At 46.4% G+C, this 14,158-nt stretch overlaps 3 protein-coding genes across 6 annotated transcripts; 1 reads left to right on the forward strand and 2 right to left on the reverse strand.

Annotated features, from left to right (window-relative positions):
• Window positions 1-3,503: 3,503 nt before the first annotated feature.
• On the reverse strand, window positions 3,504-4,867 carry LOC144991991 (uncharacterized; the record flags this gene model as incomplete). The annotated part of the gene is made up of 1 exon (XM_078946457.1): window positions 3,504-4,867. A coding segment is annotated over one exon (1,236 nt), but the record flags the coding sequence as incomplete, so codon positions are not given.
• A 70-nt stretch (window positions 4,868-4,937) lies between these two features.
• cts12 (cathepsin 12) lies at window positions 4,938-8,580 on the reverse strand. Of its 2 annotated transcripts, none has more exons than XM_078945597.1 (8): window positions 8,456-8,580; window positions 6,790-6,935; window positions 6,596-6,715; window positions 6,296-6,460; window positions 5,995-6,216; window positions 5,755-5,923; window positions 5,481-5,586; window positions 4,938-5,395 (listed from the first exon to the last, which is right to left on the reverse strand). In XM_078945597.1, the coding sequence occupies exons 2-8, from the start codon at window positions 6,892-6,894 to the stop codon at window positions 5,296-5,298; spliced, it is 987 nt and encodes a 328-aa protein (XP_078801723.1). In that variant the 5' UTR covers window positions 6,895-6,935; window positions 8,456-8,580; the 3' UTR covers window positions 4,938-5,295. The 2 variants fall into 2 exon arrangements, with proteins under 2 accessions (XP_078801723.1, XP_004067655.1); XM_004067607.5 differs by lacking the exon at window positions 8,456-8,580 and adding an exon at window positions 7,205-7,309.
• A 97-nt stretch (window positions 8,581-8,677) lies between these two features.
• ankrd29 (ankyrin repeat domain 29) lies at window positions 8,678-14,059 on the forward strand. 3 transcript variants are annotated; one of them, XM_004067608.5, is made up of 10 exons: window positions 8,678-8,881; window positions 9,259-9,369; window positions 10,527-10,625; window positions 10,899-10,997; window positions 11,207-11,305; window positions 12,010-12,108; window positions 12,620-12,718; window positions 12,871-12,966; window positions 13,034-13,132; window positions 13,211-14,059. In XM_004067608.5, exons 1-10 carry the CDS (start codon window positions 8,870-8,872, stop codon window positions 13,295-13,297), a joined length of 900 nt encoding a protein of 299 aa, XP_004067656.1. In that variant the 5' UTR covers window positions 8,678-8,869; the 3' UTR covers window positions 13,298-14,059. The 3 variants fall into 3 exon arrangements, with proteins under 3 accessions (XP_004067656.1, XP_078801724.1, XP_011472028.1); XM_078945598.1 differs by having other exon boundaries at window positions 8,709-8,881; window positions 9,259-9,410; XM_011473726.4 differs by lacking the exon at window positions 9,259-9,369 and having other exon boundaries at window positions 8,727-8,881.
• Window positions 14,060-14,158: the final 99 nt, after the last annotated feature.

The raw sequence follows: 14,158 nt of genomic DNA on the forward strand, positions 1-14,158 counted from the left end.
GGTTTCCAGTCATCATTTGATCAGACAGAATAACAAACATAATATTTGTGTGGTCACACCCTGAAAACCCAATGTAAACATTGGCCACTGCTTGAAAGTGTACACCAAGCATGCAGCTTCCTTTGAATGAGTCCACAATGACCCTTGTTGAGTTCTGCTCCTATCAGAACCAGAACAAAGATACACTGACTGGCCAATTTATTAGACAGACCTGTCCAACTGCTCGTTAACTCAAATTTCTAATCAGCCAATCACATGGCAGCAACTTAATGCATTCAGTCATGTAGACAGGGTCAAGGCGATCTGCTGCAGTTCAAACCAGCATCAGAAGGAAGAAGAAAGATGATTAAAGTGATTAAAGCATGGTTGTTGATGCCAGACGGGCTGGTCTGAGGATTTTACTGGGATTTGCACCCACAACCATCTCTAGGGTTTACAAAGAATGGCCTGAAAAATAGAAAATATCCAGTGAGCGGCAGTTCTGTGGACAGAAATACCTTGGTCAGAGGAGAATGTACAGACTGGTTCCAGCTGATAGAAAGATAACAGGAACTCAAAGAACCACTGGTTCCAACTGAGGTCTGCAGAAGAGCATCTCTGAACGCACAACACGTCCAACCTGGAGGCAGATGGACTACAGCAGCAGAAGACCACACCGGGTATCACTCCTGTGAGCTAAGAACAGGACACTGAGGCTACAATTCACACAGACTCACTTAAACTGGACAATAGAAGAGGGAAAAAATGTGCAGTTATTGCGAATTTGAAAGGAGAATTTCTAATGAACTTTTGCTGCTCTGCACAAACTATGTCCTAGAAAACAATACAGTTTTTTGTTATTTTTTAGTCTAAAACGTTACAATCATAATTTAAGGATCACCAGGAACACTTTTACAATAGATCAAAAGTAGATCAGAGTGGGTCTTTAACGTCATGAGAGTTGAATTGACTCTTCTGAATTTGTTGTGAACACTCAATTAGACTATAATGAAGCTCAGCTCTGCTTGATCAGCGTCACAATAATGTTTTCAGAGTAAGAACCAACCAGTTTAATTCTTTGCACGTACGGATTTGTTTTTTCCACAAAAAGGTACAAGAGACATTAAAGGCTGGGGAAAAAATGAAAAACAAAATAATCATAAGAGTGTATAAATGAAATAATAATTCAGTTTCTCTGCAATCCTTTTCTATTTTTGGGATGATAACAGTAAGAACTATCCTGTTTGGGTGACATGTCTTTATTTTATTTGGCAGATAAAAACATTCATACCTGCTGCTCTCTAAAGCTTAATAGAGGTTTCACACAGTTGTGGTATGGTAGTTCAAACCTGAGGGAAATCTGCGCTTTCCTTCACTGCACAACATTACCTATCATCTCAGAAAAGTCAACTAACATTAAGTGAGTGGCAGCAGATGCTGTATAACAGGTTCTTTTCATGCTTTGTCTCTCTCAATCGATCTGACTGTGTTGTTGAGTTGTGTGAAGGTTTCAGAGACGTGCAGCAACCCGGAGAAAAGCATGGCGGAGCATCCACACTGCTGTGCAAAGAAAGGCTCTTCTGTGCTTCATCACCAGCCGTTCAATGAGCCCAGAGACAAACAAGCTCGGAAAAAATCTTTGACATGGTCCTCCACTTCTGCTTCTGCCAATAAAAGATCCATAATAAGAGACTTTGTGTGAAAGGTGCTGAAAATTCTGGAAACATCAGACAAGTTTGCTTTTGGATCCTAAGAAACAGGTTCAGAGAAATGTATCCTCGGAAGCATCACAGAATATGAAGAAGAAAACGTCTAAAGCGCATCAAAGAACAGCAGGGGTAATATCCATCCATCCATCCATCCATCTTCCTCCTCTTATCCAGGACCGGGTCGTGGGGGCAGCAGTCTAAGCAAAGATGATCAGACTTTCCTCTTCCTGGCCACTTCCTCCAGCTCCTCTGGGGGGACCCTGAGGCGTTCCCAGGCCAGCTGACGGACATAGTCTCTCCAGCGTGTCCTGGGTCTTCCCTGGGGCCTCCGTCCAGTGGGAAATGCCCAGAACACCTCTCCAGGGAGGCGTCCAGACTAGATGCCCGAGCCACCTCAACTGGCTCCTCTGGAGGTGGAGGAAAAGCGGTTCTACTCCGAACTCTCTCCGGGTGACAGAGCTCCTCACCCTAAGGGAGCACCCAGCCACCCTACAGAGGAAGCTCATTTCAGCCGCTTGTATTCAGGACCTGGTTCTTTTGGTCATGACCCAGAGCTCATGACCATAGGTGAGTATTGGAACAAAGACTGAACGGTAAATTGAGAGTTCTGCTTTCTGGCTCAGCTCTCTCTTCACCACAACGGACTGATACAGCGACAGCATAAATATGGATGCTGCTTTATGTTGCTTTATTGTTGCTTTATGCTGCTTCATGGTCTTATCCCCCTTCCCCTCCTATTATCACCCCCTACCCCCCCTCTCTCTAACGTCCCTCTCTCTTCTTCCCCTCTTTCCTTTTCCGTCCGGTCCAACACCAAAGATCTTCAAACATGTTTGAAATTAATAAAGTTTGGCCTCAATTACAAAAGGGGTTTATTCAGACATACCTTTGGTTTGTCTGAAGATTAATAACCCCTCTTGTTAAAATAAAATATGTCCAACACAAGAGGCCCTCAGCTCTCATCTGTTTGCCCAGCTGTTGGACAGGACAAGGTTAAAAAAAAAAAAAAAAAAAAAAATATGGATGCTGCTCCAATCCACCTGTCAATCTCACGCTCCCGTCTTCCCTCACTCGTGAACAAGACTCCAAGATATGTTTAAACTCCTCCACCTGGGGCAGCAACACTCCACCCATCCAGACAGGGCAAATTACCTTTCTCCGGTCGAGGGTTATATAAAAGCAAGAAAAGTGTCCCAAAAAAATGATCATCTATGTAAATCTGTAAATTCAATTAATCGAAGTATTCTTTACTCTGAAATTAGCTCAGGTGTAGGTCTGAAACCAGCCCGTCCCAAAAAGGAAAGATTCTGTTACTTACAATTACAGGACAGAATATAAATACACACAAAGTTGTGACACACCTGCAGGTCTTACTTATGTTGCTTCAATGATCAAATGCGTGTGGTTACGTAACAGCTAAATAGCGCTGAAGTTAAAGAGCTTGTTGAACAGCCCAGAATAAAGGCAGCCGGTGAGCTAACGGCTGGTTCTGTTGCTTTTGTTGTAACTGGATCATGCACTGCTTTGTGTCACACAGTAACACAGATTTAAAGCTTCGTTTGAAGCATGATAACACACAAGTGAATGACTCTTTGAGGTTACTCTGATTGAGAGAAAACTATGCGAACAAATCAGATTTTTGGGTTTGCTTTTGCTCATTAAGGCAAAGATCAAAAAAAGACAAAATGCACATGAAGTCCTGCAAATTGACAACTTTCAGCCAACTTTGTATTCATTCCTCTAATTAATTGCAGCAAGCCAAAAACTGTTGAAATGCTGTGGATTTGAGGAAGCCAAGGCACTGATCCAAGCTTCTCCTTAATTTCCTCCTCATGCAGCCTGAAGATGCAGAAGGGAGGGGCAGCTGCACTGAAGTCCCAGAGAAACCTGGGGAGGTGGCCTTCCTGTATTTTCACACAGAAATGCCTTTTCTTCTATCCTAGTCATGCTAGGGTCCAGTCAACTGGGTTTTGGGGGTTTACTTTGTCTACAGTGGAGCAGTAGATGTTCAGGATGCTAATAAAAGCGGCAGAAGCATGACTGCGTGGAACTGCTGCGATGGCACAAAAGTCATAATCAAGTGGTTGAGCCACAAACCTGCTTGTCTGCAGTTTTTCACACTCAAGATGGGGAAAGAGAAGAAAAGATGGTTGCAGATCATGAAATACTCCTTTAAGTTCTGCAGAGTCCAGAAAGTTGCAGCTACAGAACGACAGGGTGGAGCTGCAGGGGGAGGAGATGAAGGGGGAAGAGCTGCAGGAGGAGGAGCAGGAGCTGTAGGAGGAGGAGCTGCAGGAGGAAGAGCTGCAGGAAGAGGAGCTGTAGGAGGAGGAGCTGCAGGGGGAGGAGCTGCAGGGGGAGGAGCTGCAGGAGGAGGAGCTGCAGGAGGAAGAGCTGCAGGAGGAGGAGCAGGAGCTGTAGGAGGAGGAGCTGCAGGAGGAAGAGCTGCAGGAAGAGGAGCTGTAGGAGGAGGAGCTGCAGGAAGAGGAGCTGCAGGAGGAAGAGCTGCAGGAAGAGGAGCTGTAGGAGGAGGAGCTGCAGGAGGAAGAGCTGCAGGGGGAGGAGCTGCAGGAGGAGGAGCTGCAGGGGGAGGAGCTGCAGGAGGAGGAGCTGTAGGAGGAGGAGCTGCAGGAGGAGGAGCTGTAGGAGGAGGAACTGCAGGAGGAAGAGCTGCAGGGGGAGGAGCTGCAGGAAGAGGAGCTGTAGGAGGAGGAGCTGCAGGAGGAAGAGCTGCAGGGGGAGGAGCTGCAGGAGGAGGAGCTGTAGGAGGAGGAGCTGCAGGAGGAAGAGCTGCAGGAGGAAGAGCTGCAGGGGGAGGAGCTGAAGGAAGAGGAACTGTAGGAGGAAGAGCTGCAGGGGGAGGAGCTGCAGGAGGAGGAGCTGCAGGGGGAGGAGCTGTAGGAGGAGGAGCTGCAGGAGGAGGAGCTGCAGGAGGAGGAGCTGCAGGGGGAAGAGCTGCAGGAGGAAGAGCTGCAGGGGGAGGAGCTGTAGGAGGAGGAGCTGCAGGAGGAGGAGCTGCAGGAGGAGGAGCTGCAGGGGGAGGAGCTGTAGGAGGAGGAGCTGTAGGAGGAGGAGCTGCAGGAGGAGCTGTAGGAGGAGGAGCTGATGGAGACGGATGCTAGCTTCTCTCCACATTTAGCATGTAAACTGACATTGTTTTTTCCTTTGAGGAAATCAAAACGTTACCTGTGTGGTTCAGAAACTTAAGACACTTCATTGAAAAAAAGGGACCACCAGTCTTTGACAACATATGATTAAGAAGCTTTAATGGACGGGCAGCTGAAAATGCGCCAGAGAACATCTCAGAAGAAAGAAAAGGAAAGGAAAAAAAGGGATTAGAGACATGTCAACTCCACTAAAATATTTTGACATGTTTATAAGAGGCTAATTGAACTCCCCAAAAGAAGCTGCTTTTTCTTTTTGCATTTAAAATTATGTACATCTGAAGGTTTCCCCGTGTGTTCTGCATCTCTAAAAGAAGCGGCCGTAAACAGAATCGTTGCTCAAACGTCTGGAAATGAGATGGGGAAGAACTAAGACGAGGTGTTTGCTGACAGCTCTTGAGGAGCTCCAGTCTTGTGGAAGAATTCAGCAGTAAAAATCATCATCACAATATTGGATACAAGGCATAACTAGCAATGCCACAGGTGTTGCTTCCATTCCGGATGATCCGCATGTAGCCGCCTTCACCCCAGCTGCTTCCCCAACTGGAAAAGAAGCAGAAATTCCTGGTTACTGATCAGGGGCAGGGGCACAAAAAGACCCGCTGGGACATCTTCCGAGGCAGCTGACCTGTTTTTAATGATCCAGTAGTCCTGTCCCTCTTCTGAGCCATAGCCAACCAGCAGGACTGCGTGACTCAGACGGTTTGGGTCGCAGTTGGGCTCGTCATAAATTCCTGCGAACGTTACAAACACTTTAATGACGAAACGCCAAACATTCCAAGGTAGATATATATTTAAACAACATTTTTGCAGTATCCAATCAGCTTCAGCCCCTTCTGATCACTCGTGTGATCAGCTATTTAAAGGAGGGAACACATGAGGATTTCACTGTGACTGCCAACCTGAGCTGTAGAACAGGAAACTTGCATGATCAGCATCAATCGCCACGGTGATCGGGCCAATGGTTGCCACGGCATCAGCCAGAGCCTGTTCATCTCCCTGTGGGATGAATCTGTAGTCTTTGATGTGAGCCACAGCAAGCCTGCTGTCATAGAAACAAGGCTGTGTGTCCTGTGGAGAGAAACATGCATGACCCTCTGGCTGCAGGCACATGTTCTCCAGAACAGAAGGTCGACCCTCACCACCGACGTGTACGGGTAGCTGTCTGTCGTCTGCAGCCCATTGCTGAGCACATAGTCATAGGCACTGGCCATCCAGGCACCACTGCACCCATGGGTACCATAAGGTCTTGAACAGTCCACCAGGTTTTGTTCACTCAGAGATAAAAGCTGCCCTGTTTTCTTGACGATTTGTCCTTCTATCGCTCCTGTTGTGCTGAAAGCCCAACAAGAACCACAGTAACCCTGCAAAGAGGATTCCACTCACTGATTGAACTCCGATTCACAGGTAAGGCTCACAAAGGGACGTTATGGGATGTCTTACCTGGTCTTTAACTTCAGTGACATAGCCCATGTTTCTGTAGTCAACAAACCCAGCCTCTGATTTCCTTGCATTGTAACGCAGCCGGCGGGCAGAGACTTCCTTTCCTCTCTTTACGAACTGGGCGTTCATCACAGCTCCTTGCAGAACTCTGTACTCCTGTCCTGTCTTAGTGCGTTAAATGCAAGAGAGAGTGGGCTTCAGTGAAGCGTCATGGAGCATCAAAACAATTATTTTATAACAAATGATATTTAAGATGGACAAAAAAATCCTCATTAGAAACTGAATGACGTAACTACTCACTAAGTCTCCATATTTATTCATGCCCATAGAGAAAGGCCTCTTCCCCGTGAGAAACCGTTGGTTGTGATCGTTGATCATCCTGTGATTCTCCTCCCAGATAGCTCTCCTCTGCATGTCATCCTAAACACAGACAGAAGCAATAGCAGCTCACGTCTCCGCTGAATGTGGCCGCATAGCTTCAGATTCAGACTCACTCGTTCCTCGTAGTTTATGCCATTGATGCTTTTCCAAATTTCCCACTCAGTCAGGACCGCCTCGTCCGAGTCAGAGCGCACGTGTTGGGGGCTGCAGAGCAGCATGTACAGCAGCGTGGCTCGCAGCAGAAAGCTGCTCTGCTGACCTGCAACGGATGCCCAGACAGTCATTCACACTATGGAAGAACAGCATTCAAACAGACGGCAGCTTTTACTCTGTCAACCATTCCAGAAAGCTCCACTGGAACTGAGTTCTATCTTTTAATCCGCAATAAAACCGCACTCTCTAATCCGAGTCTTTCAGCAAACAACTACTGCAATAAGAACTCGCTCTTTCTTGTTCTTTATCCTAACATATCCTCTTCCAGCTTTTATGCTTCCTACAAATATAAATAGAAAGCCTGGGCATGCTTACCTGCACTCATACAAGTCCTCTCTGTTGCCATTTTTTGACAGCACCTCTCAGACTATACACAGAACCAGACTAACTATCAACCTGCCTTATATAGTTTTTGAAGTAATTGCTTGTTTCTACTCTAGGTTTAGTCAATCCCTTAACCAGCACTTTTGGCAGCAGCTGTCTCTGGCATTAGTCAACAAAAATAAGTTGCTTTCCCTGCTCAGACTCTGCAGTCCTATAGTTATCATTTAGAAACAGCTAAAGGTGCAAAACTGTAAATCCTTCAAATATAGGTCTATGACTGATCACAACACATGGCATCAAACTTTCCAAAGCAATATTGAAAGATCCACTTTAGTCATGTAAAAGCGCCAATGAATGTATGCAATGCTGTTCTACTCTGAGCATTATTCTGCTTTCAGATTCATACCAGAGTACAGAGACAGTCGCTGTGGTTCCATGTGCCAAATGTCTTTATCCTCTTATTGATTTCCTCTGATTCTCTCTTTTGTCTTCCTTCCTGCACATTAGGTTTGTTGTTGAACTTACATTGTTAGAATTTAGTATGAGATGGATTTTTGTTCTTTTATTGCATCAACAGTATACCGATAACGAGCGTTTTCACCGCCGTTGGGATATCTACGCTTCATCTTATCATGTTTTTTGTCTCTTCAAAGAGTTTCAGTCTGATTGTTAACTTGCTGTTGACGGAATATTCCATTGCTGCAGAGGGGTGGGGGGGGAGGATGAAACACATTCACATGTGCAGTCCTATGCCATTTCAGTGATTTGTGTTTTTTTTGTGTCTGATTTCTTCACTACTCACTACATGGTGCCTTCACCATTTTCTAGGGATGTCTGAATCTACTTTTCCAAAATTGAGTGCCCTAAAAATTTCCCCAAAAAAAACAGTGTGCATCGATGCTCACTAGATCAGTGAATATAGACCACAATGCATTGTGTTTGAAAAAATTTTGAGAAAAAAATGTATTTAATTATATTTTTTAAATAAACCATCAAGATGGCCGTCGTAAAATGTTTTAATTAGTGTAATGGATGATGTCATATTTCCCGTTTTTTAAAAAAAAGTAGTAAACATTGCTTTTAAAATCCAGGACGCTAGACAGTCCCACACTATATAGTTTTTTAGTAGTGATGGAGCATGGAGAGAATTCGGACATAGCCAGAGTTAAACAGTAAATTATTTAAAATAAAAAAAATTATGTGGGGAACCCAACACATTGGGAGTCCCAGGCAATCACCCACCTTTGCCTAATCGTAAGTCCGCCCCTTGAGTTGTAGCACCGCCCCAATCAACAGTGAATTTGCTGAAAAGCCTAGTAGAAGCATTAAGACTACGTGAATTTTAAAAAAGGAAGTTACATTAATATATATTAACAATAATGAGTAAACCTGAGGATAAGGACTGAAGCTTTTCCTTTCAAATGACCACCGTTTTTGCAGCAGACTGCGCTCCCGGGCGCCCCTGGTGGCCGAGTGGGGACTCTGCAGGCTCTCTGCGGACCGCGCTCAGCTGACCAGCCGCCTGTCTGACGGCGGTGAGCGGCCAGCTACACCCAAACACAGTGCGGCAAAAACAACCGTCTGGCGCTCAGCAGCGCGGCTAATGAGCGGCTGCAAGGGAAGGAGAGCCATGAGTCACGACTGAGCTCTAACAGCATGTCGTTCAAGGTAAACCGTGCACGACCGGCGTCTCACTCGCGCACACTCCATCCTAAATTATGACAGCGTCACCGTAGGGGCCGTGCAATCTGTTATTTGATCACGTGCCGAGCTCCGGCAGGAAACCTGCAGCTGACATGACATGAACTTTTCCTCCATCGTGGAGTCAGGCTGTGCTGGTGACGCAGCCATGACCTCGAGACATTCTAGAGAGCTGATTGGTAGATGGACGTTTCGTCGTTGTGTCAAATAAAGTAGATTAGTATTTCAACACTGACTATAGTTTTTACTGCTGAACAGACGTTCCACTGCTGTTATTGTCAGCAGATGTGATGCCAACGTCTTGGTTTCTGGGTGAAAGTGTTTTGTGTTTTTTGACCCTCCAGAAGGACACCCCCCTGGTCAATGCTGTGTTCTGGGCGGCAAAGAGAGGAAACCTGCCTCTGCTTCAGCTGCTGCTCAACAGCGGCCGAGTGGATGCAGACTGCAGAGACAGCGTATGGACGTTGCATGTCCCGGCTGCTCAGCTGCAGAGACAGTATGGATGCTGCATGTCCCGGCTGCTCAGCTGCAGACACAGCTTATGAATGCTGCATGTCCCGGCTGCTCAGCTGCAGACACAGCGTATGAATGCTGCATGTCCCGGCTGCTCAGCTGCAGACACAGCGTATGAATGCTGCATGTCCCAGTTGCTCAGCTGCAGACACAGCGTATGAATGCTGCATGTCCCGGTTGCTCAGCTGCAGACACAGCGTATGAATGCTGCATGTCCCGGCTGCTCAGCTGCAGACACAGCGTATGAATGCTGCATGTCCCGGCTGCTCAGCTGCAGACACAGCGTATGAATGCTGCATGTCCCGGCTGCTCAGCTGCAGACACAGCGTATGAATGCTGCATGTCCCGGTTGCTCAGCTGCAGACACAGCGTATGGATGCTGCATGTCCCGGCTGCTCTGCTGCAGACACAGCGTATGAATTCTGCATGTCCCGGTTGCTCAGCTGCAGACACAGCATATGGATGCTGCATGTCCCGGCTGCTCAGCTGCAGACACAGCGTATGAATGCTGCATGTCCCGGCTGCTCAGCTGCAGACACAGCGTATGGATGCTGCATGTCCCGGCTGCTCAGCTGCAGACACAGCGTATGAATGCTGCATGTCCCGGCTGCTCAGCTGCAGACACAGCGTATGAATGCTGCATGTCCCGGCTGCTCAGCTGCAGAGACAGTATGGATGCTGCATGTCCCGGCTGCTCAGCTGCAGACACAGCGTACGGATGCTGCATGTCCCGGCTGCTCAGCTGCAGAGACACAGCGTATGAATGCTGCATGTCCCGGCTGCTCAGCTGCAGAGACAGTATGGATGCTGCATGTCCTGGCTGCTCAGCTGCAGAGACAGTATGGATGCTGAATGTCCCGGCTGCTCAGCTGCAGAGACAGTATGGATGCTGCATGTCCCGGCTGCTCAGCTGCAGAGACACTATGGATGCTGCATGTCCCGGCTGCTGAGCTGCTTGTCATAGTATTTTTTTGTTGTTGTCCCATCAAGTCAGATGTTCAGAGTTTCATATTGGAAACCCTCTTAGCTCTACATTTGTGAGATTCCTAGGCAGTGGTTCCAATTTTAAACGGGAGTCTTAACATTTTTGTCTCTTTAGGTCGGGACAACTGCACTGATGGTGGCGTCTCATGGCGGTCATTATGACTGTGTCAAAGAGCTTATCATGCAGGGAGCAGACATCAACTATCAGAGAGAGGTGAAGCCATTTCAGGAACTGCTTTCTGCTTGATTTGCCTTAATGTTGTGTGAACCGCTCAGAGCTTCTGTGGGATGAGAGTCTCTTTCTGCTGTTGTGCTTTTTGAAGCTCTTCAGAGCAGCGTCTCCGTGTGTGTGAGTGACAGGAGCTTCACAGGAAAGACCCCTGAATTCTGGCTTATTGTGTTGTTTATGTCAGAACCATCAAAGGTGGTGCTTAACGTAAGGGTTAAAGTCACAGACATGTTTATCTTTTTTTATCGTCCTTCCCAGACAGGTTCTTCTGCGTTGTTCTTCTCCTCCCAGCACGGATATCACGATGTGGTAAAGCTCCTGTTTGAATTCGGTGCCTCCACTGAATTCCAGACAAAGGTATGCGGCGGTGACGCCTCTCACAGCCTCTTACATGCTGGGTGTGATGTGGAGAGCTGTGATGCTATGTTCTTTTAAATGTGTAGCGACAGCAGCCAATCATGCAGAAATCCTGCACTTTTGAGCCTCACTGCCTCTTCATCCGACTTCTGTTTTCTCTCTGGACGCCTCTGAACGTTTGTGTCTCCGGTGTTCCTGTCCCGTGACAGGACGGCGGCACCGCGCTCACGGTCGCCTGTCAGTACGGACACTCTAAAGTCGTGGACCTGCTGTTGAGGAATGGAGCCAATGTGCACGACCAGCTGAACGTGAGAGCCTTTACGTCTGCAGCCTGCTGTTAGTCTGCATCCCTTCAGGTTCAAAGTCACAAATGTGATGTTTAGCCTCCCGTGCTGCGGCAGGAATCCAGCCTCTCAGCTTTCTGCAGACTAGGTCGTGTCTGAATTCCTTCCCTACTCACTATATAGTGCGTTTGCCATTTTCTAGTGCTGTCCGAATCTACAATTCCAAAATCCAGGGCCCTAGAAATTACCCAGAAGTCTCTGTGAAAAACCAGTGTGCATGGATGCTCACGAGATCGGCGAATATAGACCACAATGCATTGCGTTGAAACAATATTTGCCAAAAACATATATTTCAATGTATTTCTTTTAATAAACCATCAAGGTTTTTATCTTCAGAAGACAGTGGACTCATAAATAATCGTCAGAAAACGCTCATATCAATTAGATTTTAACTTAGTGAAATCGATGACGTCATATCCGCCATTAAAAAAAAAAAAGTAGTGAGCGTGGTGGCCGAATGTTTTTAAAATTAAGGGCGCTACACAGTCCCGCTATATAGTTTTTTAGTAGTTAGGGGTTAGGGTGGGAATTCGGACACAGCCTTAGTGCCTGTTGTACATGTTGGACAACCTTATTAGGTGGGAAAATTATATTTCTTTTTGGAAAAACTATAAGTTGTGCTTTTCTTTAGTTGGAAGACTTTCTGAGAGGTTTGACTGATTTTTCAGGATGGAGCCACGCCTCTTTTCCTTGCTGCTCAGGGCGGTCATGTGACTGTGATTCGTCATCTCCTATCATGTGGTGCCAAGGTTAACCAGCCTCGAGAGGTAAAGTCTGACCGTTTCTGACGTAGTCGACTACATAATGATGTCATTCCTGAGGACTCGCAGGTCTAGTTGTCTCATTTCTCAACAGCAAAGGCTATAAAAAGACTGCTGATAACACAGGAAGTCACCGGAATAAGTCACATGTCGCTTCGTCATGTCAGATTCCAGATTTCATTTGTCACACGCATTGCTTTCACGAGCAAAACAGGTCGTCTTTGTTTATAGTTGAAACTTTGTCTGAACAGGTTTGGAGTCTCCTTAGTCACCACTTGTTTGCAGGGTTTGTCGCCTCTAGTTTAACAGAGGAGCAGGTTCTTCAGTGCGTCGCTCCACTGCTGGTTTTGGTTGACAATGCAAAATGTAGTCAACATTATGAGAACCCAACTGTGCAATAGTTCTCCGTTCCTTTAAAGAAAGAAGCCGGAACAGCAGGAATTTAGTCCAGAGGAAAGCAGTGAAATCCTGGGGTTGTTGGTTTGTCTCCCCGCCCACATGTCCACGCCTTCTCCAGGACGGCACCACGCCTCTGTGGATCGCCGCTCAGATGGGCCACAGCCAGGTGGTCAAGGTGCTGCTGTCACGTGGAGCGGATCGGGATGCCGTCAGACAGGTGCGTGTGGGGAAACCAGAGAACAGAGAGTTAAAGTATGCCAGTCTTTGATTGGCAGATAGGTTTATATTGCAACATATGTAGAAGAAAACCGTCTTTTTTTGGAGGGTCTCCAACATGTGTGACACACGACCTTTTCTCTGTCCTTCCAGGATGGATCCACAGCTTTATTCAAAGCAGCTATGAAAGGACACAACGACGTGATCGAGGAGCTCCTGAAGTTTTCTCCATCTCTGGACATTCTCCAGGTAAAAGGCGGCGTTCTCGGCGTTGTCTGTCCCGGCACAGCAGATTCATGCCCCTGTTTGTCTGCAGAATGGCTCCACTGCCCTCCATGCTGCTGTGATGGCTGGAAATGTTCAAACAGTTCGGCTGCTGCTGGGGGCCGGAGCAGACCCAACCCTACCGGACCAGGTGAGGGTTACACGGCACGCGGGGGGGGGGTCCAGCTGTTGGGCTCTGTTAAAGGTTTTCCTCCTGGTTATCTTGCAGAAGAACCAACTACCTGCAGACCTGACGAAGAGCCATCGCATTCTGATGCTTTTAAGTCAGAAGACTAGACATGAAGGAGGCTCATGACTTCCTGGTGTCCAGGCAGCAGAAGACCTGCAGAGGAAATGCAGCCGCGTCAAATCGTCCTGGAAGCTGCACAGCACATGCGTGCAGATGTAAACATATAAACGTCTGTGATGCAGAACATGCCGTTTGTTTGGTCCGTTTCTTCTTAGAATAGAAATATAACACGTGATTGATTTGCCTTTTGAATAAAAACATGTCCTACAGACCTGTGTCTGTGGTGCACGTCTGCCCAGGAGAAGGCGATGATGGGATGCAGTTCCTCCGTCTTTAATCCAAATATCATCCACGGGACTTCAACAAATTCAAATGCAGCTTCCCTCTCTGCTGAAGAACGGACAATCTGTCACCACTTCACTAAAGTCAAATTCATTCATACGCCGCTCTTCTGTCAAAGAGTCGTTTCCAAATACATTTCACAAAATCATGAGGAAGTGAGCAAACTGATGTCAATTTTTATCAAATTCCCGACCAATCTATAATCCTAAGAAGTGCATTTTAAAATCGTAAATGCTGTATAAAGAACATTTATGATTTGGATGTGAGGAAAATAATTGCATTTTTGTGTTGACCATCTGTCTGTTAAGAGTTTTTGGGATGTTTTTTTATTTCTGGTGTTCTTCCAAATTCTCTGTTTTAGTAAAATTGGAAATCATTTCAAAAACTAAACCCCTGTTTAATATTTTAAGGAGATTGGTTTATGTTTTAATTTCTTGAAATTCATGACAAATAAAAAGCAGGAAAGTTTCTCACCTTTTATGAAAACCTTTTAGTATTTCTGTGTTTTATTGTTTGTCTGTATTTTTGTTCAGTTATGTGAATCATTTGTTTTACAATCATATTCTTCAATGCTCATTTCAAAAA

The sequence above is a fragment of the Oryzias latipes genome, chromosome 4 (genome assembly GCF_053564925.1).
Source record: "Oryzias latipes strain Hd-rR chromosome 4, Olatipes_Hd-rR_3.1".
Classification (NCBI taxonomy): domain Eukaryota; kingdom Metazoa; phylum Chordata; class Actinopteri; order Beloniformes; family Adrianichthyidae; genus Oryzias; species Oryzias latipes.